General features: G+C 36.0%; 2 protein-coding genes across 2 annotated transcripts; both read right to left on the reverse strand.

The window, feature by feature from the left end:
* Window positions 1-334: 334 nt before the first annotated feature.
* LOC129894404 (vacuolar protein sorting-associated protein 35A-like) lies at window positions 335-17,262 on the reverse strand. Its single transcript, XM_055970083.1, has 22 exons — window positions 17,094-17,262; window positions 16,907-17,003; window positions 13,506-13,629; window positions 11,792-11,977; window positions 11,223-11,310; window positions 10,966-11,022; window positions 10,791-10,880; window positions 10,556-10,678; window positions 10,019-10,093; window positions 9,884-9,943; window positions 9,259-9,375; window positions 8,816-9,055; window positions 8,669-8,734; window positions 8,439-8,528; window positions 2,675-2,764; window positions 2,303-2,392; window positions 2,004-2,072; window positions 1,835-1,915; window positions 1,593-1,700; window positions 1,387-1,490; window positions 1,029-1,142; window positions 335-926 (listed from the first exon to the last, which is right to left on the reverse strand). The coding sequence occupies exons 1-22, from the start codon at window positions 17,184-17,186 to the stop codon at window positions 716-718; spliced, it is 2,373 nt and encodes a 790-aa protein (XP_055826058.1). The 5' UTR covers window positions 17,187-17,262; the 3' UTR covers window positions 335-715.
* A 3,557-nt stretch (window positions 17,263-20,819) lies between these two features.
* LOC129896741 (F-box protein At4g35930) lies at window positions 20,820-24,218 on the reverse strand. Its single transcript, XM_055972706.1, has 5 exons — window positions 24,076-24,218; window positions 22,586-23,105; window positions 21,609-21,683; window positions 21,411-21,520; window positions 20,820-21,324 (listed from the first exon to the last, which is right to left on the reverse strand). Exons 2-5 carry the CDS (start codon window positions 22,970-22,972, stop codon window positions 21,063-21,065), a joined length of 834 nt encoding a protein of 277 aa, XP_055828681.1. The 5' UTR covers window positions 22,973-23,105; window positions 24,076-24,218; the 3' UTR covers window positions 20,820-21,062.
* Window positions 24,219-24,468: the final 250 nt, after the last annotated feature.

The raw sequence follows: 24,468 nt of genomic DNA on the forward strand, positions 1-24,468 counted from the left end.
CAGTTGTTTAGCCATAAACCAAAAGATCACAGATTCGAGTTGTGAAAACTACATCTTACAGAAATAAAAGGTAAGATTGCGTAAAACAAACTCTTATAATCCAACCCTTCCCTGAAACCGACCCTTTTCTGAATCTCGCACATAACAAAAGCTTAATGCACCAAACGGGAATTAAATCTTCAACCTCTTTTCCAAGTAAATTCGTGCTCAACACGAACAAATTTCAATACTCTCACACAACTTTTAACTTGAACCACCTTTCTATTAACTATACAAGTGTGGAACATGTTGGACATTTTGATTCAAGGAGATGCATTAACATCAACAGAAATGGAAAAAAGAAAATCAAATGTCATTAGCCATCATGTTGGAAAACAACATTAGATCTATGACATGTAAATATGCAACTCCAAACAAACTTATTCAGCAATTATTCATAATCACAAGTTTGATCTGCATCATATAGACTCAAATTTACACACATTTTTACGCGAGAGCATTGTTACAACAATCAAAATCTAAAGTATAACCCATCACAGAGTGATTAGAATATACAGATATTTGCAGCTTCTTCCGCTAGCCTGCTGAAAAACGCAGAATCTCGACTAACAGGCAAATAATGAAACTAAAAAGAACTTGTATTGGGGGGAAAAAATTATCTGCTTCTGTAACATCAAGAATGTCAATTCCTTGCGAGAATGTCTTTTTTCTTTCATTAAGACTTGATGGATTCATATTTCTCACCAACCGCACCACCTTTATCCTTTTGGAACTGGATATAGCGCAATGTGCTTGAGAGCAAAGCATCTGCAGCAGGATCGGCTGTTTTATTTTCACTTTGCATTTCTGTTGTTATTAGCTCGATTAGGCTCTGGATGGATGCAACAGTGATCTGTGTGACCCCCTTCTCATAGAAATATAAATACCTGATATCATACAAATGATGAAGTGTATCTATCGTCAATGACCAGCAAAACAGAGACCATATCCAAGAAAGGGAAAAACAAGGATGTATAGTGTTGTTTTACTTGTTTAGAATTTCTATAAAGAGCAAGACCGATCCACTGCTGCCTCGCGTTGCATTTGACATTTGTTGAGCAGCATTTGCAATCCTTAAGGCTCGTTTTAAGCAAAGCAAAACCCTGGATCAATGAAAAAGGAACAACCATGTTAAAAAGAGTAGGGAAGTGACAGAAAAAACTTGAAATCAAGGAGCGGAACTCAAGGGATAAAACCCAGTGGCTCAGGGAAGACCATAAACACATAAACCACATCTCGTGCAGATATAAACCCAGGCAAATAAATGCTCATAATAAGAGTGGCACACTAAGTTGCAGGCCACCAAATGTAAATTTCATCCCTCATATGCATGGCATAATTACTAACCTCTCTCCATCCTTGCTGCTGTCCTGGTCATCAACCCAGAAAAGATGTGAACAAGAGTAGACAGCTTTGCACTGATCAGGCTTCTTCAGGAGTTTTGCTGAGTACTAGAGGATATTAAGAAAAGAGGGGGGAAACGGTTACAGTCAGTCAAAGAATGACGAGGCTGAAAGCAGGATCAAGAAAAAAAGAGGTAGTAAAAAAGTTACCCCTGTAGCCTTGTGTGTTAATGTGTCCCTGTTCTCAACACCAAAGATGTGCATTCTCTGAAGAGTCCCTATTATTAATTGTATTGCAGTCACCTGTGCTTTGGAGTCCTATCAAAACATTCAAGTAGAATTAGACAAATCGAGCAATGCATGAAATGTATAAATCAATGCAGATATATTGAAATTCCAGGAAGTTTAGAAAATAGAGATCATAAAGTAAAGATAGGATAAGTAAATACTACCGAAATTTCTTCTTCGTATAGTATATAAGCTTGGGTGAAGAATTCGTAGGCAACAGGCTCTAGGTCAGAGTCATTGGCAGCCTGAGCAACATAACTACAAGTAAGTAAACCCATACTTTTCTAATAAGGTCCACTATCTTACACAAGTCTTAAGGATAAATTCATGTACCTCAGCACACTCCAGGTACAACTTTAGTGCTAGTTCAGGTACCGGAACACTTGAGAGAGCCTCAATTATCTGAAACAAGGTGTATGCAATTCATAAGTAATACGAATTTCCTCAGCACAATCTTAGGTGTCACGGGATTATTGCAAATAAAGGAAGAGAAGCTAGAGCTAAAAAAGGATACAAGAGAAGCAAATCTGATCTTTTATTTTTCTTTTCACCAAAAATTCAAAATGGTGGTCGTCTTATCTTATGAGATTGAAATGCAATTCATAGCATACAACACCATTCATCTATATTACCTGATTTAAAATCTGAAAAATTTTCTTAGGTATAGCAGATGCCTCTTCATCTGGAGCATTTTCATCTTGGTTTTGCAGTCGCCTTACCAACTAAAAAAGGAGGAAAATTGCAACATCAGTAGGTAAAGAAAACAGTCAGTTGTGTAAAAAGTAAAACTCGCTCTCTCTCTCTCTTTTCTTCCGAAAACTGGGAAGGGGTTGGTTTCCATTTTCTGTAATTTACTCCTTTGAACAAGCAGTTGCATCAGAAAAGGATCATCTTAAAATGCATATACAATAACTCGTCACTTGATTCATTTCTTTCGAAGAAGACACAGCATGAAGCATATAACTCTCCACCCATTTTGTAGTCATTGAGTTGTGAACTCAAACCTTAAGAGAATTAAAAATGAGAGGAGGGACAGTAAAGGGAAGTCTCTTTGGTCCTCCTGTCATAATATGCTTCTTCACAGCGCAAATTATCTGCAAATAAAAGAATTGGTAAACCATATCAAATCTGACTGGATTGACGCATTTTACTTTGCACAAACAAACATACAAAAGAAAAATAAGAACATCACACTCTGCCACTTTCAAGATGAATGAAAATTTCATTAATGGATTTACTACCACAACATACCAAGTGTAATCCCACAAGTGGGGTATGGAGAGGGTAGGATGCATGCAAACCTTACCTCTACCTTTGTGTTTGAATTTAATCTAAAATGGTAAAGCTTATCTGATCTACTTGTCTTAGAATTTTAATTGCTCAGCGGCAAGTCTATCATGTCATAACCATCGCCATCGCTACAGCTACCGCTTCATAGATTAAATGACATCATCTCAATACTATTTTGATTACTACCAGTCTCTGGTCAATCCATGCTGATGCAGACCAGAAGGACTAGAGCTGTTGGATCTTGCTCAATCCTGCTATAACTCATATTTCTCTAATTAACTAAAAAGGGCAAGGATAAAACATAGATTTCCAAGAGACCATCTCCCCACCCAACTGCTCCCAAGTTTCCCACTTAAAAGCAGATTTGGGTAAAGTCAAGTGTGTTAAATCAAGAACAAACAGTAAATGCCTTTAGTACGGATGCTTTATTTTGTCTCCACTTAGAACACAATAGGCAACGCAATGCGAAGAGCATGCGAAGAGCTTTACTTGGAGAAATATAAGGAACATATATCACACATGTAAACTCTGAGAAAGACCCACATGAATATTCGACCATAATGGGCATTCAAGAATCAGTATGGAATTTTAATGAATTTGAAAGAAATTGTATTGAAACAACCTATATGGAACTTTTGACGCATCTATTTGTGTAAAAAGGTCCAGGATATGTAACTGCTCAAGATATAATCTATTCATCTTGCAACCTTACATAGAAACCGTTGGTAATACACAATAGATAGCTACTTCAATGGAACCAATCGATTTTTGTATTCTATTACATTTAGAGCAAAATCGCGGATATCTTATAAAAACATCACATAACCTTCAAGATGGAAGTTACCCTATAGATGTTGTGTCATGCATGTTTGAAATGCGAATTATAATATTCCTACGTATAAGAATAGGAATGAAAAATAAGAGATGCTTTTTCTCGAAATACGGACAAATGGAAATGGAGACAGAGTAAAACATTCATAATAAAGGTGTTTATTGTAGGTTCTTAATTCAACACACTTCCATTGTTCCTGGCTTCCTGCTGCCATTAACTCCTTCCTATAGCGGTTCCATTCGCTTTTAATCTGTTGTAATCTTAGAATCTTAGGGGTCGTTTAATTTGAAGACAAGTTATCCTAGTACTATTTCTTAGTGAACGTTTGGTGTGTTGTATTAAAAATAATATGCATAACATAATTTCTAAGAATAAGTTGTTTGTTTACAAAAATACCCTCCATAAGTGTAAAGGATGTGAAAAGTGATGTATAAAAGGGTTTGAGGGAGTATTTTTGTCGTTTTAACTATTTTATCGGGAGATAAGTTATCCCGAGATTATTATTCCATAATCCACCCAGAGGCAGGGATAACTTGTCCCAATACTAATTATTAATCCAGGAATAAGTTATCCCAAACTTTGTAACCAAATAAGGGATTAAGGGGTACAAACAATTTATCCCAGGATTATCTTTCTTTATCCATCACACCAAACGTGTCCTTAGTTCTTCTCCCTCTATCTTCATTGTTACATTATTTCTCTACCCCTTGGTGCAGATCTAGTTCTAGATCTGACCATATATATTGAAAATATAGCTTATTTTGCTATGATCTTGTTGGTAGCAGAGTTGTTGCTTAAATCTACTATAAATAAGAAATTATTTCAAAGGGCTTCCGAACTACCACACCACTTGTTGTGACGACCTCCATTTGGATAGATATCTAGATATCAAACTTTTACTTTGTTGCAGGATGGTGTAGAGTTGAATATCAGAATGTTGGGAGCAGATGTTGTTATATCTAGATAGGAAGGAGTGGAGGTCGTGGATTAGGGTAGAAGGATTAGGGGATGGAGGATGTCTTGCCTTGGAAGGTTTAGGCTTGTTAGTGTCTATCATAGTACCAGTCGCCCTTGTAGTTCTTGTCATAGGTTGTTATTGTGTATGATTATCATTGTTTTACTATTGTTTGCGTTTTTTCGTGTAGACTTTGCACTGTTTTTCTTATTAATGACTATGTTTTCTTCATTATTTTCCTTTCATTTTACTTGGGTTTGATGCACTTGAGCCGGAGGTCTTTCGAAAACCTCTCTATCTCCACGAGGTAGTGGTAAGGTTTGCGTACAGTATACCCTCCCAGACCCGCTACATAGTGAGATTTCACTGGGTTTGTTGGTCTCTCCAATCCTGTTCTCAAATACCTAAGTGCATTTTGGCATTGTTAGAATAGGAATAGGTATATAAAATTCTACTTAAAATAGGAATATTAATAGGAATAGTAAAGAGTATCTTACTTGGTAAAGGATTGTATTGTAGTGTCTATAAATAGGATCTTTGTGTAATAATGTAGGTACACAATTTAACAATATTTTACTCATATATCTCTCACATGGTATCAGAACCTCCATGATCTTGATAGAGAATCAAAGAGTTTTAGTTGTCAGCGAGTGGCTATTACCCATATATATCGCTCGTCTATATTAACAAAAGTAGGACCAATGATATATGCATGAACCCCATATTCAGTGGAAGAAAAGTTAGGCAGGCAGGTCACCATGCGTCAATTTTCGGTGACTTTTTAGGGTTGTTTTGTGTCAACCCCATATCCATCGATGTTTGTGTAGCACCGTGTCATCTTTTCGGTGACTATTTTTGTATATTTAATTTTTGTAGCACCGTGCCATCTTTCTGGTGACTAATTTTTAATATTTAATTTGTGTAGTACCGTGCCATTTTTTTGGTGACTACTTTTCTCATATCTGATTTGCGTACCACCGTGCATCTCTCTGAACTACATCTCATATTTAATTTGTGTAGTACCATGAATTTTTTCGAACTACTTTCTCATATCTAAGTTGCATAGCACCGCGTTTTTTTTTGGTGTCTCCTCAAATTTGATTTGTGTGGTTTCATGCGTCTTTTTGGTGACTCCTCAAATCTGATTTGTGTAGGATCGTGCCATCATTCCGACCCCATCCATATAATTACCTTTCTTAGTAGGATCGTGCCATCATTCCAACCCTACCCATATATTCTTTCTCAATAGGGTCGTGTCATCATTCCGACCCTAACCATATATTGCTCAGATTGTGACCACTTCCAGCCATCAAATCTAATAATCCGGTGCATGAACATGTTCTAGCCAGTTTTAAGGTGACTTTCTTATTTAAGATCTACTCATCTCTTGATTCCAAGACGATCCATATATTTCATACCAATTTTGAGCACTTTTCGGCGACCACTGCACTGTGAAGAAGTCTACATTGAGCAACAACCTAGTTTTATTGCTCAAGGGGAGTTTAATAGCCTTGAATGCCGATTGTGTAAGTCATTCGATGGTCTGAAATAGTCTTCTCAAGCTTGGTTTGAGAAGTTCAACACTGCAATTCAGAAATTTATCACTCGGTGTTTTATCGACATTATGCATCAAATTTGGTATTTCATTAGAAGACCAAGCACATTGAGATTGACTGTCAACTTTGTGAAGTCAAGTGATCAACTTACAGATATCTCACCAAGCCCCTCATCGGTTCTCGTATCAATTACATTTGTAACAAGCTAGGTACATATGACTTGTATGTACTAGCTTGAGGGGGAGTATTAGAATAGGAATAGGTATATGGAATCCTACTTAGAATAGAAATAGGAATATGAATAGTAATAGGAATCGAAATAGTAAATAATATCCCACTTGGTAAAGGATTGTATTGTAGTGTCTATAAATAGGTCTTTGTGTAATAATGTAGGTACACAATTCAATAATATATTTCTTAGCGGCATTCTTATGAATAGAATTCAGATGGAAACTTATTCCTCTCATACTACAAAAAAGAAAACGATCAACAAAAGAAACCATGAAAAGAAAAACCAACAAAATGCAAAGCTATCTCTTTATGGCTCATGCTTCATCATTATGTCATATGTGTTCTCTTACTCTCAAGTCTATCACATCAACTATCAGAAGGCTTCAATGGAACATATTGAACCCATCACTTGCAACTTAGGTCAAGAGTCATCTCATCCAATATCAATCTCACTCCAGGCTAAGAAGGAAGGTAAGTGTTTGCTGTTGTAAGGATGCTTAATTAGCTAATATAATTATGACAAGTAAATAACTCTCTCTCTCTCTCTCTCTCCCCCTCCCTCCCCCCCTCTCTCTCTCTCTCCGTGGGAGCGAGAGAAAGAGAGATACAAAAATGGCTATTTATCCCAACCACATTGTCCTGGCTATACTTTGTATGATGTCCCTAGAAAGCATCAGCCATTGTCCCGAAAAGGATCTAATTTTTTGCCATTTATAAATTAATGTTTAATGATATGGAAAGTGGAAAGATGTATGAGATCAACTTTTACACCATTTTGTCCCAAAAGAAATTAAACGAAGGTTTCTCAATCAATGTTATGCCAATCAAACCATGAGATTCAATTTTTTAAGAGAGTAGTAACTAACAGTACAAGAAAAACAATTTTAGGCATCTTTTTGGTACTGATCAACAACTACACCTCAGTCCCAAACAAGTTGGGACATCTATATGGATCATCATTGATCATGTTTCTCTATTTAAATTCAGTTCAGGCCAACATTATACACACAGAAAAGGCATTACAAAATCTCCATATTTTCTTTTTATTTTTTACTTTTGATGAAGTAAAAATCTCCATATTTTTTCATAGCATAAAAATCTGATATAGGGCTACAAGATTCCCAAGAAAGCACAACACCTGAAATAAATGTACTAACATGATTAAAACATATTCCAAACTAATTGGTATCACTCCTATAGATCTTTTTCTTCCCTTGTGCCCCATGTTTCACTAAGTTTGCCTGGATTCCAAGAAATTGAAAGTCTTTCGAGACATCTTTTTTCGATGTAATTTTAAGTTTACCTCGTCCTTTTTTAACACCTTCACTCACCATGGTCTCACAACAATAAATCAGTGCATCCGGGGGTCAATGGAATATATGATCAAACCATCTCAAGCAACCTTCTATCATGAGGTACTTACACCTTTTGTGGAATGTCATCATTTTTTACTTTCTAATCTTTTATGACCACACCCGACACATCCATCATTGCATCTGCATCTCTATGACACTCATCTTGTGGATGTGTTAGACTTCAATGGTCAAATATTCTCACATAAAACAATGATGGTCACCCCCATATAAAATTGATGGTCTTATAACTGTTCTATTGAACGTACTTATCAGAACACAAAATGCCTAGGCATCTTCGTGGTACTAATCGAAACAAAAAATATTCTAGGTATCTCTGTTGTGTGGTCTCATTAATCAGATAATGGTTGTTGAGGTAACTGACCAAAGGAAAAATGAAATTGAGTACATGCTCCACAAAAATATGACAAAATTGACTTAAGTTGATAAATGTGACCAAATTCAACCCCAAAATATAAGTTGCACATGATACAACACACTTTTCCAGCAATAAGTAGAGAGGCTATCCATGGAAGGAATATGCCTTGTTACCTTCAGCATCTCCTCAGGGTCGTCATTGTGAAGCATTTGAATAAGCCGTGAAACAGAGTTCTGCTCTTCCTTGAAATCTTCTTCGTCAAACTAAAATGGAGGACAAAGAAACTTAGGTCTAATGATTTGAGCAAATAAAGTTTCAAAAAACGAGCCACTAAGAACACAGTGGAAAGAAGGTCGAAGGATATGAGGAAACTAATCAGAGAAGCAGAGAAGTCTTTGATCACCTCATCATGAAGATTCTCATCCAAATCTCTGATAAGTCCTTTCATTAATTCAAAAAGAGCCTCTACCTGTCAGACCAACAATTTCAAGTAATAAAGAAACTATTTTATTACAAAAAAATTGAGAACAAAAATCAAAAGGAACCTAACCTTTTCAGCTGTTGAGATGCAAGTTTTATTTTTCAGAATAGTTTGAACTAAAACATTAGCCATCTCTTTGCTAGTTGCATCATCAAGGTGCTCCATAACATGAGGATAATTTGAAAGCTTTAATGCAGTATCAATATCCTTATACTTCTCCAGTGGAGCACTTAGAAGGGCCACAATCTGTTTTGTTGCTTTACTGTCTTTGAGCTTTCCTTTACCAGAAAGCTTCTTAACACATGCACCCTGAAGCGATAAATAGAGTGATCATTAGCACCTTATAGGTACCATATGCACAAGGCAGGCCAAAAAATTATTTAAATTCCTGCAGCCTTTAGGCTTTTAATCAACCTTATATTGTTTTTGCTTTTTTATTCTTTTCTTTTTCTGCGGTTAAACTATGTTAAATTTAGATAAAAGAAAAAGGGAAAAAATAAGAATTGACCTACCAAAATCTGATCCACATAATCAAGGCGATCAGGGTGGACATGAAGAGTAAAAGTCAAAAGAGACGAATATAAAGTCACAACTCCAGCTATAGGCATGTCTTCTTGGGCTTCTATCACCTGCAACAAGACAGAGATGAGCATCTTATCTGAACTACTTGAAAAGTCAAAAGGACACCATTGACATTGGAAGACAAACAGTGTGTATGATTCCTCAAGTCACAAAACAGGAAATAAGTCGTAAGAATGTCATGGAAGGCTCGGTGTCCCCTTCTTACTAGTGAGAAGCGCATAAGTTTGGGGGGGCAAAAGCAGGAATAAAATCATAATCATCTGTCGCTCTGTGCATGCATAAATCACAACAATACCACCCTAAAGTTGTGAGAAAGGTTCAGTCTCCGTGACTTAACTTTCCACTGACATCCACAAATTTTTGGTCAACTTCTATTTGTCTTACTGATTTTTGAATGAGTCAGAATTGGTTAAAGAGTTTTGAAAGTTCTTCGAGTTCTTCTTAATCTCCACATGCTGGAGGTAGATAATCCAGGCCTGGGAGAGTTCTATTTTAGAACATTCCACACCTTCATAAGAATGAATTGCATTTTACTCGAGGGTAGCACGCATTTACCTTCCCTATGGCACTATTTAGTTTTGCAAAAGCTTCCACTTGAAAAAACTCAGGTAACACCTGCAGTTAGAAATGATTTAGAAACTACATATAAAAGTTTGATTCCAGAAAAGCTATTATATGTGTGTTACTTACATCTGTACTTAAAGCAGCATAGTTCGAGAGCCTTTCCATTAGACGAGCAAGCACCATTTTGATATCAACAGATGGCTGAAGAAGAAAATGACATGGGAAATAGTGCTCGGAAGTTAAAATTCTAATCGAAGTTAAGCATTAAATGGCAGTTATCTAGAACGATCACAGAGACTGTTCAAACAACTGACACAAATTGACATCACCAGAGTGAATTTATCAACGGTGACAGAATTTCTAAGATCTTATGAAAGGCCAATGATAAAGATACCGAACTTCAGTATGCCTTTTTAAAAACAAACTCCAGTACCTAATAAGGTGGATTATCAGCCTAACATCCAACGCCGTAAACAAACTAGACTCTTCATAAGTCATCAAACCAAATCTTACGCCTGAGAGACAATGATATATATTACACTGTTGCATAGAGTAAACAAATCTCAAACTCCTGGCATTTTACCAGGCATGACATTTTTCCTTCTATGCTTAACTGTTCTATTTCACTAGAAGCTTGTTTTACGAACCAACAATAAAACACACCTGAAGCTGGGGACAAGCACCCAATAAGGTTTCAAGAGTTTGTAAGTGATATTCATCAGGGAAGACTTGAATTATGCAATCCATCAAATATCCCTGAGCAATCTCATCTTTACAGTTGACAACCTAAACACAATCATGAGGTACACATTTTGAGACCAAAAGAAATGGTTCACATTTTGGCTTTAAGCGAACTGCAAAAGTTATCACATGGATGGTAAAGTGCTAGACAAATCACCTGCTCTAAAATTCTTGGAAGCACCGTCTCTTTGTACATCTCAAGGTCGATACCCTCAATTTGACTGAGAACATGCAGGTTCTTCCCGACCTACCAAAAGGAAAAGCTTCGCATGAGTGTACATTTCCATGGCTTACTTGATTGCTAGTAAACATGATGAAGTAACAGCTCATACGAGATCACGAAGCTCGCTCCTTTCTTTTTCGCATTTCTCCTTTTCCCGAGCAGGTCCCTGCAGATGAGAAAGCCCGATGCTAGCCTCAACTCATGATCAGCAAAGAGAATGAATCATTCACAAGCATTAAAACACCTGCATGACCACAAATTATGCCCTCATGATTTACATTTACCTTCATGACATGCAAGCATTGTGGTACTATGCATGTCAAGGCATGAGAGCATGTTATAGCATCCACAGATGTTTCAACCAACCTGATGTTGCATTCTAACCCAGAGTTTGTTCATTTCCGTGAAATTTTGGAGTACAAACTCCACAGCATCCACGACCGTGTCAGCATCGCTGTGGAAGGGAAAAAGATATTAGTGCATCCAACAAAAAAGTTCATCTTACAGGTGAAATTACATATAAAAGAAGCTTCAACGAAGGTAAGATAGTCTATTTTCTTTTTCTCATTTTTCTTTCCTCAGTGTTAAGACCATACTACGTTCACGGAGTTGAGAAAACCCTCAATTAATCAATTTGGCAGTAAGACAAGTAGACAACCATAAAAAAAATTACATGAACAACACAATCTACTACTACAGCACTTATTCAAAAATTCAAAATAGCACACAGATACACTGCTGGTCATGCCAATCAGTTTGAGTCAAGTCAGTTCGTGCATTCAGGTTGACACTTCATCGTAGTATTTTTTTTTCTTACGCACTTGTATTTAGCAGCTAGAAGATTGTTAAGGAAACCCATCAAACTTGGAGACTGACACATAACTCTTGTAACTAAATTGCTGGTAAAACACCATGGAGCTGAGTGGCACCCTTACCCTTCATACTCAGAACCTATATCAGGCAATTTATCCTTGCTGACTTGGGAAAGGTAACTCCTCAGAAAGAGTCCACGTAAAGGATGTTGTATACCACGGCACATTTCAACCAGATCTTTAAGGATATCCTTGGCGGGAGCCTCCTTGGATTTGATGTACACAGACCCCACTGTGCAAAGTAGATACCTGGGGAACAAAAGTAGGGGTATGAACTTTAGAAATCCTGATGAGCAAATAATAGAGAATTCAAACTTAGGACAATCTTGAAAGCAGTCAGATAATAAATGGAGCATCTTTTTGGCATAGGTCAAACAACTAAAGAACAAAGGAATCAACGAAATGAAGTGCGATTATTACCACTCCACCGTCCTTATTTTTATCCTGATCTTGAATAAAAGTAGAGAGTAATATAGTACTATAGTAGTGGAAGTCTTGGCACCAATATATAACATCTCAGCATCCCTGAGTACCTACATGTCTTTAGCTATCCTACTAACTTCCTGAACTCCGCTCCAACTACCCATCCTAAACTGATCTGAGCATAATTTCCATTTACCCTTTCCTGTATGCTACAGAAATCACCAGTTCTCTAGATATATAATTCCTTTTAACTACCAAAAATAGCAGTGCTTCCCAAAAAGTTCCAGAAACTAACAGGGAAATTTACCAGTTTCAATAAACTATAATGCAAGTTCTAGCATTAATTCCCATTAACCAAACTGCTAAAGCAACAAAATTTGCATTCATATGAGTCGTAAAGGTACATCCAACCAAGGCTAAAGAAAGGTTGAGAGAATATGTCTGTGAGAAGCAGTGTTATCAAAAGCCAAAAGCACAAAAAAACTCCAAGTCGTTGGGGTTTTAAGCGCAAATAAAGTGTGGACTTTAATGAAAAAAGGTGCAAATGGAGAAAAAAAACCAAATATGTATGTGTAGTCCAAGATTAATAATAATAAGCATGAATAACAAATATATGGATAAAGCAATTGAAAAAAAATATTGATAAAAGTGAAATATCAATTCTTTAGTATCGCGCCATCAAGATTGCACTTGTTGGCAAGGAAAAGTATGCTTAAAGCCTTAATGACGACACTGAAGCACCCATAAAGCGAGGAAAAGTGCTCAACATGTTTTGCACCTCGCGTCAGGGCTTAAGCGCGCCTTTAACAATACTAGTAAATAATTCAGCGAAAAACAATAAGATTAGCATGGAAACAGTAACTTAAAAGCAATACCAAATGCAACTGGTCCAAATACTTCACTCTATGTAAGGGTAAAGTTCAACAAAATTCATCTATGTTACACTGGTTGTCTTTCTACCTAATTTTGTGGATTATCCATCCAAGATAAATATAAGTTAAATATTTTCTCACTAAACCCGTTTTCTGATTTTCTCTACTGTTTTGCCTGTGCTCTCTAGTGTAGATTTCCTAATGTTCTCACCCAGGAAGTATAACATTTATTCTTTCTGGCTGTTCAGACATCATTTTTTATATTTCATTATAGTCTTTAATCTCATTACTTTCCTATAAAAAAAATCTTCCTGACAATTTAAGCCCAAAGTGAGTCTCTCTGGAAACATACAAAATAGTTACATACTGCAAATCTTTATGCCAATACGCAAACATGAAATTAATTGCTGAAGAACTTCATGGTAAAGCTTTCAGAAAACGGAGCTAAAGAGGAAGATGCAGTTATCATCACAACAACTTACAGTCTAGGCAAAATGTTGCCAGCGTGCTGCACGAGTTCATACAACTCAACAATTGAGCAACCCCGTTTCGTCTCCTCCTTGAAGAAAATTTCTAGCTTTCTCAGTTCATCGAATGCCCGCATATCTAACAAAGCAATGAGCATTTAAAAGTTTACGAATAATCGAATAAAATAACAGCTACAACACTGTCCTACTTGTTGGGGAACAATGAAAAATTACAATAATAATATAATTATTTATTCAGCAAAATAGTAGTATTGAAAATTAGATAGAAATTCCTACTATAATATTAAGTAATTCATAAATAATATTTGAGTCAAGCTGGGAACAGTCCTAAGAAATTATTTCAGTAGTTTAAAATGTTTCCCCGGGATTAAACAAGCCTTCAAGGTCCAGGAATCAACAAAATTAATTAACACCAACAAGTTAAATTAAGAGAATAAAAGATAATTAAAATAAACATCAAATAAAGTAAGCAAAAGAAAAGGAAGAGGGGAACGTGAGAGAGTAGGAAAGAAGGCTTAATGTTTGTTTTTCTAAACAGTTCAAGGGAAGGAGATGCCTATTTGATAGGCCAATGAGAAGGCTATCCATATGAAAAGTGTCATGGACACTTGGCTTGGCTTCAGGTAAGAAGTCATTACATGACAAGTGTCTATTCTTGCCTTGTATATCATTTCTCCAAGTAATGCCATAAATATGGCTTCTCAAATACACTCCTTATTGGCTTTTCAAATACATTTTTAAATATATCAAATTAGGTTTATAACTTATCCATAACTCATAAGGAGTTTTGCCATTTCTTTTATGAGGAATTCTATTTTGTAAGTGACATACAGATAATATCGCTTCACCCATAAATTATCAGGAGCATTTGCCTTTCAGCTATTCCATTAGACTCAGGTGAATAAGACGGGATTACTTCAGGAATGATTCGTTCTTTTCCACAAAAAGCATTTAAAGATATATATTCTTCACCTCTACTGGATCTTATTCTCTTAATTTCTACTAAGTTGATTTTCAACCTCAGTCTTATAAGAAATAAAAGTATTAAATGCATCATCTTTATTTCGAAATAAAAGCATTAAATGCATCATCTTTATTTCTAAGTAAAATACAACTTAGTAAATCTAGAAAAATCATCAATAAAAGTCACATAATATTTTTTACCACCTCTAGTCATAGTATGTTTCAAGTCACCCAAATAAGTGTGAATCAAAGATAATAATTTAGTTTTCCTATTTACTGAAAAATATGACTTTTTAATAATTTTAGCTTCAACACATATTTCACATTTATCAAAATTATTTGAGCCTAAATCAGATATTAAACCAAGAGACCACATGTTTTTTATTTATGAGACATTAACATGTCCTAATCTAGCATGCCATAAAGAAATAGACACAACCATATAAGTAAAAGTAGCCGCACTTTTAATGATATCATTATAAATATTAAGGACAAAGAAGCCATGGTTGCAAAATTCCTTGCCCACAAAAATATTATTTTTGGTCAATATGACCTCATTTTCTTCAAAGGTAACCTTCACTCCAACTTTTCCTTTTCCAAGAACTTGAGTTGTCCTGACTCAAGGTAATCAATTTCCTCTCCTTTCTCAACGCGAGTGTATGACACAAAATCATTTTTGTTTACACAAATGTGCCTCGTAGAACCAGAGTCTATCACCAAGTTTCTCACATTGGTCTCAATAGTTATTTCTGAAATGACCGCAACAATTATATCATCCGTTTCAGCCAAATCTATTTTTAGCTTAGCGGGGATTGTCATTTCTTCCAATATTTTTTTCCATTGAGGAACATTTTTATTAAGGTTTTATGATTAGCCTTGGGCTTGTAACCATGCCTATTTACATACCTGTAATTTTCAACACCATAAACATCTGATAGGATGACTGGAATGGCAGTAGCCAGAATAACACCAGTATCAATATCATCAATAGTTTCAGGACATATATTATTTGTCATAGTTTCTTAGATTATTGGGGAACAATGAAAAATCACAATAATATAATTGCAATCAAGCACATCATTCTTTAAAACAAGAAATCTATATGCAACATTATGTCTAGCATATCCCATAAGCATGCAATGAGCAATTTTAGAACCTAATTTTCTCTTTTTAGGTTCAGGCAATACAACTTTAGCAAGGCCAATTTGATTGTCAATAGAGATAGAAACCCAACCTATGTGATTGAGATCTCATGAATTAGGTTCATATGGGTAAGAACAAGTCACTATTGACACTATGCACTAACTAAGAGTGTTTGAACGGCTACTGTGAATACACTTATATGAGAAGTGGAGTGAGGCCGCTCCTATGAGATTTTAGCCTAGTCTCTGCTCTCATGAATAACCAGGCACGCGCATGGCCTATTAACGCAAAACTGCATCGACCAACAAAATTACGGAGGTCAAAATGTGATTGATAAAGTCTCTGACTTGCAACAAGAATTATTGGTTCATAGAAATATTCTATTTCACCAGTAATTATGTATGTTAAATTTTTTTTTGATAAAGTTAACATTTTATAGACAGCAATACACCAAAGGTGTACGTTAAATTTTATCGATCTAGGTTTGGTTCATAGTCCAAAAGACACCAAACCTATTGCATTTTATCTATACAAATTCAGCAAGTTATAATCCTTTTCCTATAAATTCTTTTGAAATATGTGGGAGATTGTAACTAAAATATTTATTTCAAAGAATTATTTAAAATGTATTTAAAAAGCCAATAAGGAGTGTATTTAAGAAGCCATATTGGCATTACTTTGGAGAAGTGGTATACTTTGCAAGAATAGACACTTGTCATGTAATGGCTTCTTACATGAAGCCAAGTGGCCATGACACTTGTCATATGGATAGCCTTCTCGTTGACCTGTAAAACAGGCATCTCCTCCTCTTGAACTGATCAGAAAAACAAACATTATGCCTTCTTCCCACTCTCTCTTTCATGTTCCCCTCTTCCTTTTCTTTTGCTTATTATATTAAATATTTATTTTAATTATCTTTTATTCTGCTGGGATTAATTAATTTTGTTGATTATTGTATCCTATATTTAATTAGAGAAGGCTGGTTTAATCCTGAAAAAACATTTCACACTATTTGTGAATTACTTAAAATATTATAGTAGTAATTTTTATCTAATTTTCAGTACTACTATATATTTTGCTAAATAAATAATTATATTATTATTGTGATTTTTCATTGTTCCCCAACTCTACTGAGGTTAAGGAGCTTCAAATCAAATGTTGAAATTCAAAATTTTCAACAATGTCACCAATGTGCATTTAAAGTTAATTAGAAAGGTAAACAACAACGCAATTCTAATAGTGAGTTTCAGGAGCAGGAATTAAGATCAGATCAGTGAAAAAGTACACACATAGCTCGTAGTATTTGTGAGGTGAGAGCCTTGAAGTTCGGAGCTCCGACAGCATCTGAGCTGAGTATTTGAGTGCATCTTTCAGATTATTGGAATCCTACAATTCATCCAAAAATACAACAATTAGGTGCCTGGAAGCCAAAATTATACATACCTATTGAAAAAATTGAGGGGTTTGAGAAAATACAAGAGCGCGATGCATGTGAAAGGCGTTCTGTTGAAGACCGGCGATTCCAGCAGCTAGAAATTTCTCTTCATCTTCGACTCCGTTAGGGATCATAGTGTTTTCCGATCGATTTCTCGGTGAATTCGCAAAGTCGGCGAGCTTTCTGGGTTTTTGTGTTTTTTTGGAATTTTGACTTCAGTTTTGTAAAATTACTTCATTGCAAACTGCCAGTCAGACCCATGGATCGGGTCGGGTCAAAACCCAAAATTCTCTTTTGATTTTTCTAAATATTTGAAAGCATAAAACTTTATTTAAAAAATATTACGGACTAACAAATGTAAAATTTAAATAAAATAGTGTTAACAAATATTAAATTATATGTTGGTTGATAGTAATGATTTTTAAAATATTTTTGAGCCGGTAGTTGCTAACTCGTATATCTCAAAGAAGGAGAACCACTTGGTTACCTTTCGTAGCACGATAGCTAAGACTCAGATAGATTACTTACCCCTTGAGAAAGGTGATAAAGGCCCTTGTAAAGATTGCAAGGTCATTCCGAGTGAGAGTCTTACTACCCAGCACAAGCTATTATTAATGGACTTGGAGATTAAGAGGGATAAGAGGAAGAAGACCTTATATGACCTACCGAGGATCAAATGAGAGGCTTGACCTCTGCCATTTCTCGGAGAATGGGAGAGAAGTGGATTAGTATAAGGACTTGGAGTAGTAGCGGAGATGTGAGCAACATGTGGGATAAGACAGCTAATTGTATTAGAGAAGTGGCTACAGAGGTGCTAGGGGTGTCGAGGGGTAATTGTGTTGGTCATCAAAGAGATTTGTGGTGGAATGGAGAAGTACAAGGCAAAGTGGAAGCAAAAAAGATAGCATATATGAAATTAGTGGAGTGTGCGAACGAGGAAGAAAAGCAAACGCTTAAGGAAGTCTATAAGACAACGAAGACAGAAGCGAAATTAGCAATTACAACTGCTAAGACGACAGCTTTTGAGCCCTTGTATGTCGAATTAGGAGATAAAGGTGGGGATAAGAAATTGTATATGCTCGCGAAAGCAAGAGAGGGGAAGGCTCGCAACTTGGATCAAGGATGAGGAAGGCAACGTATTGGTGGAAGAGACCTTTATTAAGCAAAGATGGCAAGCATACTTCCACAAACTCTTAAACGAGGAAGGGGACAGAGACATTGTGTTAGTGAATTGGTAAATTCTGAAAGCCTTCAAGACTTTAGGTATTGTAGGTGCTTTAGGGTTGAGGAGGTTAGATGTGTTATTAGTAGGATGAGCAAGGGAAAGACTACTAGTCTTGATGAGATTTCAAGAGAATTCTGGAAAATCGTAGACAAAGAAGGTGTGGAGTAGTTGAGTGAGTTGTTTAATGCTATTTTTAAGACATCAAAAATGCCCGAGGAATGGAAGTGAAGTACAATGGTTCCATTGTACATGAAGAAGAGTGATATACAGAATTGTAACAATTACAGGGTATCAAATTGTTAAGCCACACTATGAAGGTTTGAGAGATAGAGGTGAGATGAGGGTAAGGAAATAGAGGTGGAGATAAGGGTGAGGAAAGGGTTGGTCATTTCTGTGAATAAATTTGGATTCATGTCGGAGCGTTCGACTACTGAAGCCATCTATCTTGTGCGGAGACTAGTGGAGAAGTATAGGAAAAGAAAGAGGGATCTTCATCTAGTGTTCATTGACCTCGAAAAGGACTACGACAAAGTACCGAGGGATGTCCTCTAAAGGTGTTTGGAGGCTAAAGGTGTCCCGATGGTGTATATTAGGGCGATAAAGGACATGTATGATGGAGCAAAGACTCGGCTTAGGACGGTAGGAAGAGACTCAAAGCCTTTTCCATTTGAGATGGGGCTACATCAGGGATCAATTCTTAGTTCTTTCTTATTTGTTTTGGTGATGGATAAGTTGACGTGGTCTATTCAAGATGAGGTTCCTTGGTGTACGTTATTTGTGGATGACATTGTATTGGTTGATGAAACAAGAGACGGAGTTAATGCTAGGTTGAAAGTTTGGAGACAGACTTTGGAATCCAAAGGGTTCAAACTGAGTAGGACCAAAATGGAGTATTTGGAGTGCAAATTCAATGTGGAGTTGATGAATTGAACGTAGAAGTGAGACTTGCCACACAAACTATTCCCAAGAGTGAAAGTTTTAAATATCTTGGGTCCGTACTCCAGGGTAGTGGGGATATTGACAATGATGTCATACATCGCATTGGGGCAGCATGTATGAAATGATATGTGTGATAAGAAGGTACCACGTAAACTTAAAGGTAAGTTTTATAGAATAGTGGTTAGACGGTAAGTTTTACAGAGTAGTGGTTAGACCGGCCTTATTGTATAAGGTGGAGTGCAGGCCTATCAAGAAATCTCATGTTCAAAATATGCATGTTATAGATATGAGGATGTTGAGATAGATGTGTGGGCATATTAGGAGCGACAAGATAAGGAATGAAGTTATCCGAAAAAAGGTAGGAGTGTCCTCTGTGGCAGACAAGATGAGAGAAATGAGATTCGGATGGTTTGGACATATACAAAGGAGGTATGCTGATACACTAGTGAGGAAACGCGAGAGGCTGGTTTTAGGGGGTACCCGAAGAGGTAAAGGTAGGCCGAAGAAGTATCGGAGAAAGGTGATTAGACAGAACATGGTGCACCTTCATATTACCGACGACATGACTCTAGATAGGAAGAAGTGGAGGTCGCGTTTTAGGGCAGAAGGCTAGTAGGAGTGGAGTATTGTCTTTGAGTGCATAGGTTTTGGCTCGTTAGTGTCTATCATAGTACTAGTCATACCTTTGTAGTTCTTGCCAAATGTTGTGTATTGTATTTAGATTATCTCATATTTCGTTGTTATTATTGCTTCCTTCTTATAGACTTTACACTGCTATCCTTATTATGGACTATGTTTTTCACTATTTTCTACTTTATTTACGTTGGTTTGAAGCACTTGAGTCGAGGGTCTTTCGGAAATAACCTATCTACCGCCTCGAGGTAGTGGTAAGGTATGCGTACACTCTACTCTCCCCAAACCCAACTTAGTAGAATTATACTGAGTATGTTGTTGTTGATTGATAATAATGATGGCTTAGGTGATAGTCATGGGCACTAGGTTGGTGGTTGGTGTTCCGTTGATGATAATGGTTTTGCATAGTAGTGAATGGTTATAGCAGCTAGCAACACTAATTAATTAAAGATGATAAAAGTGTTAGATGATAGTGATAGCTTGACTAATAATGGTGATTAATGAATAATGATACAGCGACGCTGATTGTCAATAGTGCTTGATGGTGCATTCATTGTTGTAATAATGGTATTAATGGTGATAATTACAAACAATCAATGAATTCATTAAAAATACATTTGATTAAAAAAACTCATTTGTAACATTTGAGTTTATCTATCAGAAAACCTCTCTCTACATCTACAAAGGTAAGAAGGGATAAGGCTACATACACCATATCCTTCTTAGACCTCATTGGTTATGTTGCTGTAACTCATTGAGTACTCCAATACTCCAATAGAGTTGAAAGATATCAATAGACAAATAAAAAAAGCATCCTTTATGAGAAACCCAAAAGTCTATTTCAATATGTAATATGCTCCACAAATGTGGAATACCCTCTATTCAAATACCTTTTTCAGCTTCAAATATAAAAAAGGCTCAGATTTTCATTTTTCTTATAAATTTCCTGTAGTGCAGTAACAAATAGTGAGACAAGCAACAAACAACTCCCAAACCCCAATAAATAGAACTTATAGAACTATACACAAGCCCAGTCTCCATATATTATTCGCAAAAACCATCAAATCTATCTAAACCTAGTAATCTTCAACCACCTCCAACGAGTGCCCCAGGGTAATATTACAAAATTTGCACCCTGTCCATTTTGCTACCAAAGACGAAAACGAGATAGTTTTCTACTATACATATATCAGAAGACGAGAACACCCCGAAATCAACGGAGTTTATTCTGAGCAACAGCCTGGCACAATTCATCCTCATAGAATAGAACTCTATTAGAACCCAAGGACTTGCATAGGGGCTTTGGTATAACAGAAGGAACCAGGCATCTTTTAGGAAATGTAGACTCTTGGAAAAGAACAGCTGCAATTTGCCTCATCTCTGGGAACTTGAGACGGGGTGAGGGGCGTGGACCATGTTTTGGAGCCTTAGGAGTGTGAGGAGTGTTGATCCATGCGCCTTTCCCGTTCTCTTTGCTGCAAGTGACAGGCATATGAGAAATTCAACAGATATATGTCTACTAGCCATCAAGATGGGATATGGGGATGAGATGAAATATTACCTAACAAATGGCCAGTGATCAATGGGGACAGGAGTCATGGTTCTTAACAACTCCTGCCGCATTCTATCCGGAGTAGTATAATTAAAATGGAAAAGTCTTGCCTGAATTACCTATTGAATTTGAACCATTGATTAGATTCCAATACATTACCCATTTTTAAAAAGAGATGAACACAGAAAGAGAGAGAGAGACACTCACTGCCTTCCTGATCTTTTGAGAGACATGGAAAACTGCTTTAAGTTGGTCGTGGTGTAAATGGCACAGTAGTTTGACCTCAATCAGAAAGTAAAAATCTATCAGTTATTCAGCTCAGATAATTAAAAGGAGCAAAACAAAAAACATAAAAAAAAATAGTTCCCTAAATCACACCACCACGCGCAACATTCACTGGGTAGCACTAAAACCCATGCCCTGCAGATCTTGGATTCAACATTTCAGTGAATGCAGCGAATGTAAAGAAAAACACACATATCAGCAATATTTCAAGTTTCACAACACCCACTAGTCTTTGAAATATATATCATACCATTCTGAGATAAGCTACTTTCAGCTGATAACCCAGTCCTTCCAACTTAATCTGTTCTAATATTTCCCTTCTTTTATCGTTCCTTTCTTTTTTTATAAGCACTTTTTGCTTTAAGTTTTCTTAAATTTGGGTAACTTACAAATCTAACCTTAAAGTAAGCAGGTCTTCTACATTTTTTTTAACACCAACTGGTCTTCTACATGATGCTAACCAGGGAGACAATAGGTGGGCCAAACGGAGTGAAAGAAAAGGTGACTGGATACTAAAATACAAGCATAAGATACTGTTATGGAAGAATGTCATTCATTAACCCACTGAGGAAATTGAAAACAGATCTAGCTTGTATGATGTTGTGGATGAGACGCATTTTATAGCTTCAATTCAAAAGGTTTTCCAAACAAAATTAGTGAAATCAATACTATAAATGTTAAATACTATATTTTTCCAAATATCAAAACAATTCAAAGGTTAAAATAAAATGACATAAGAACAATTTGAGATTGTTAACCACCATGTTTCTCATATTTTGTTAATGTCCACAGTTCAAAACATGCAAGTAGGAAAATGATGTTAATCAGAACATTTGATGCAAGAGTATAGCATATGATCAACAATTAAATGAAAGCAAAAGATATGGAACTCTCCATACCAGTAAATCCATTGGAAGAGACTCGAGTCTTGACTCTGATGTGCACTCAAATGCACCAGGTGTCTTTGGTGTCATTTGCAAATTATTCTGCTTAGATACATCAATGGGTGTATTCACAGAACCATAACAAAACTTCACGGGTGATAAAAATATGGGACTTTCATCAACAACATTATTTTGAAGGCCAGCTTGATCGTTCGTTTCATCTGAAGTTATTACAGCCACCCTTTTCTTCCCAAGATCCGTACAAGATTTTGCAGCTGCTACCTTAGTGTAACGTAGCTGTGCCAAAGCACCTGGTTTCAAATATTTTCCCTTTGTACTCCTTGAACGCCTTTTCTGTTTCGGGGTCTTGGATTGACCATCTTTGGGTGACACTTTACCCATATTATTCTGATTTATTTTCTAGTTTCCAATCAATTTAATCAATTCAGCACCTAACTTCTCAAAGTCTCAACTTTACTTTGGTTATTTATCAAATCAAGACCAAATCTAACTCAGATTACCCTTCAACATTGACCTGAAAAGTTAAAAAGATCCAAGAAATACCCATCAAAACAGGAAAGATTCCAACTTTTAACAAACAAACTAACAACACAAAACATCAAAATCAGAAACCACAACAAATAGATTTCATACTTAACTGCTTGAGATTTACAACAACGGTATACGGGTGAAATAGAACATCCAATCCAAAAACAGACAAGTATAACAAAAAATTCACAGCTAAACCCAATAGAACATCCAATAACTTAAGCACAAAGCAATTCGCAGATGCCACAAACTTACACATGGAACTTCAAAAAATCGTCCACACTAACGTGTTCAAATCTCAAACTAATTAGCATAAATTCTATGTTGCTATAACTCTCCAAAAATGAAGCCGCATCCATGTCAGATACTTCAAAAATACACTAATTTTGAAAGATCCAACACCACCATTTTTGAATAGTCTGAAGAACATAGAGAATAATAGCTATACACAAAACCTAAAAAAAAAATTGTAACTCAATCCCAAACTAGTTAAAAATCAACTATTTGAATCTTCTACCGTTCAACAAAAGGGCAAAAATCAAAATCAAAACCAAAACATTCATGAGAAAAAACGAAAAAAATTGAACTCAACTTAGACAAAAAACTATACACAGAAACAATAAAAACTGTTCCTCAGTACTGAACTAGTTAAGATCAACTATATGAATCTTCTACTGTTCCACAATACTACAACAACATACCAAGTATAATCGCACAAAATGAGGTCTGGGGAGAGCACAGTGCACGCAGACCTTACCTATACCTCTAACTGTTTTCGATAGATTCTAGATTCAAGGACTGTTGCATGATACATAAATACCAAAAAAAAAAAAAGCAAATCAGAACCTCCATGAACAAAAACAATAAGAAAAAAAAATAAAAATTCGTTAAAAAATAAGAACATAAATCCAAAACAAAATTGAACAAAAAAGATAAAGAGAAGAAAAATTACGAACCTGAAATGAAGCGAAAATTTGGCCCGATGAGCAGAGAGAAGCGAAAACCCTAGCAAAAGGGAGAGAGGAAAGAGGAGGGAAGTGAGAAGAGGGAATTTCCACTATCTAGGGTTTTGGTTTAAAAAATAATAATTTGAATTTCTTGTAAATGCCCGCCAAAATTTTCAACAATTTTTTACCATATATATAATGATATATTTAGTACTTTAAGTCCTTGGAATAACAATAAATTATAAATAAAGCGAAAACTATTTGAAATATATGGTCAAACAAAATAATAATATCATATTCAGAATAATTTCATTAGTGGATCTGAGAAATATATAATGTACGTTGATCTTACTATCTATCTTTGCGTGGTAGAGAAACTATTTTCGATAAATCCTCGGGTGA

The sequence above is a fragment of the Solanum dulcamara genome, chromosome 7 (assembly GCF_947179165.1).
Source record: "Solanum dulcamara chromosome 7, daSolDulc1.2, whole genome shotgun sequence".
Lineage (NCBI taxonomy): Eukaryota > Viridiplantae > Streptophyta > Magnoliopsida > Solanales > Solanaceae > Solanum > Solanum dulcamara.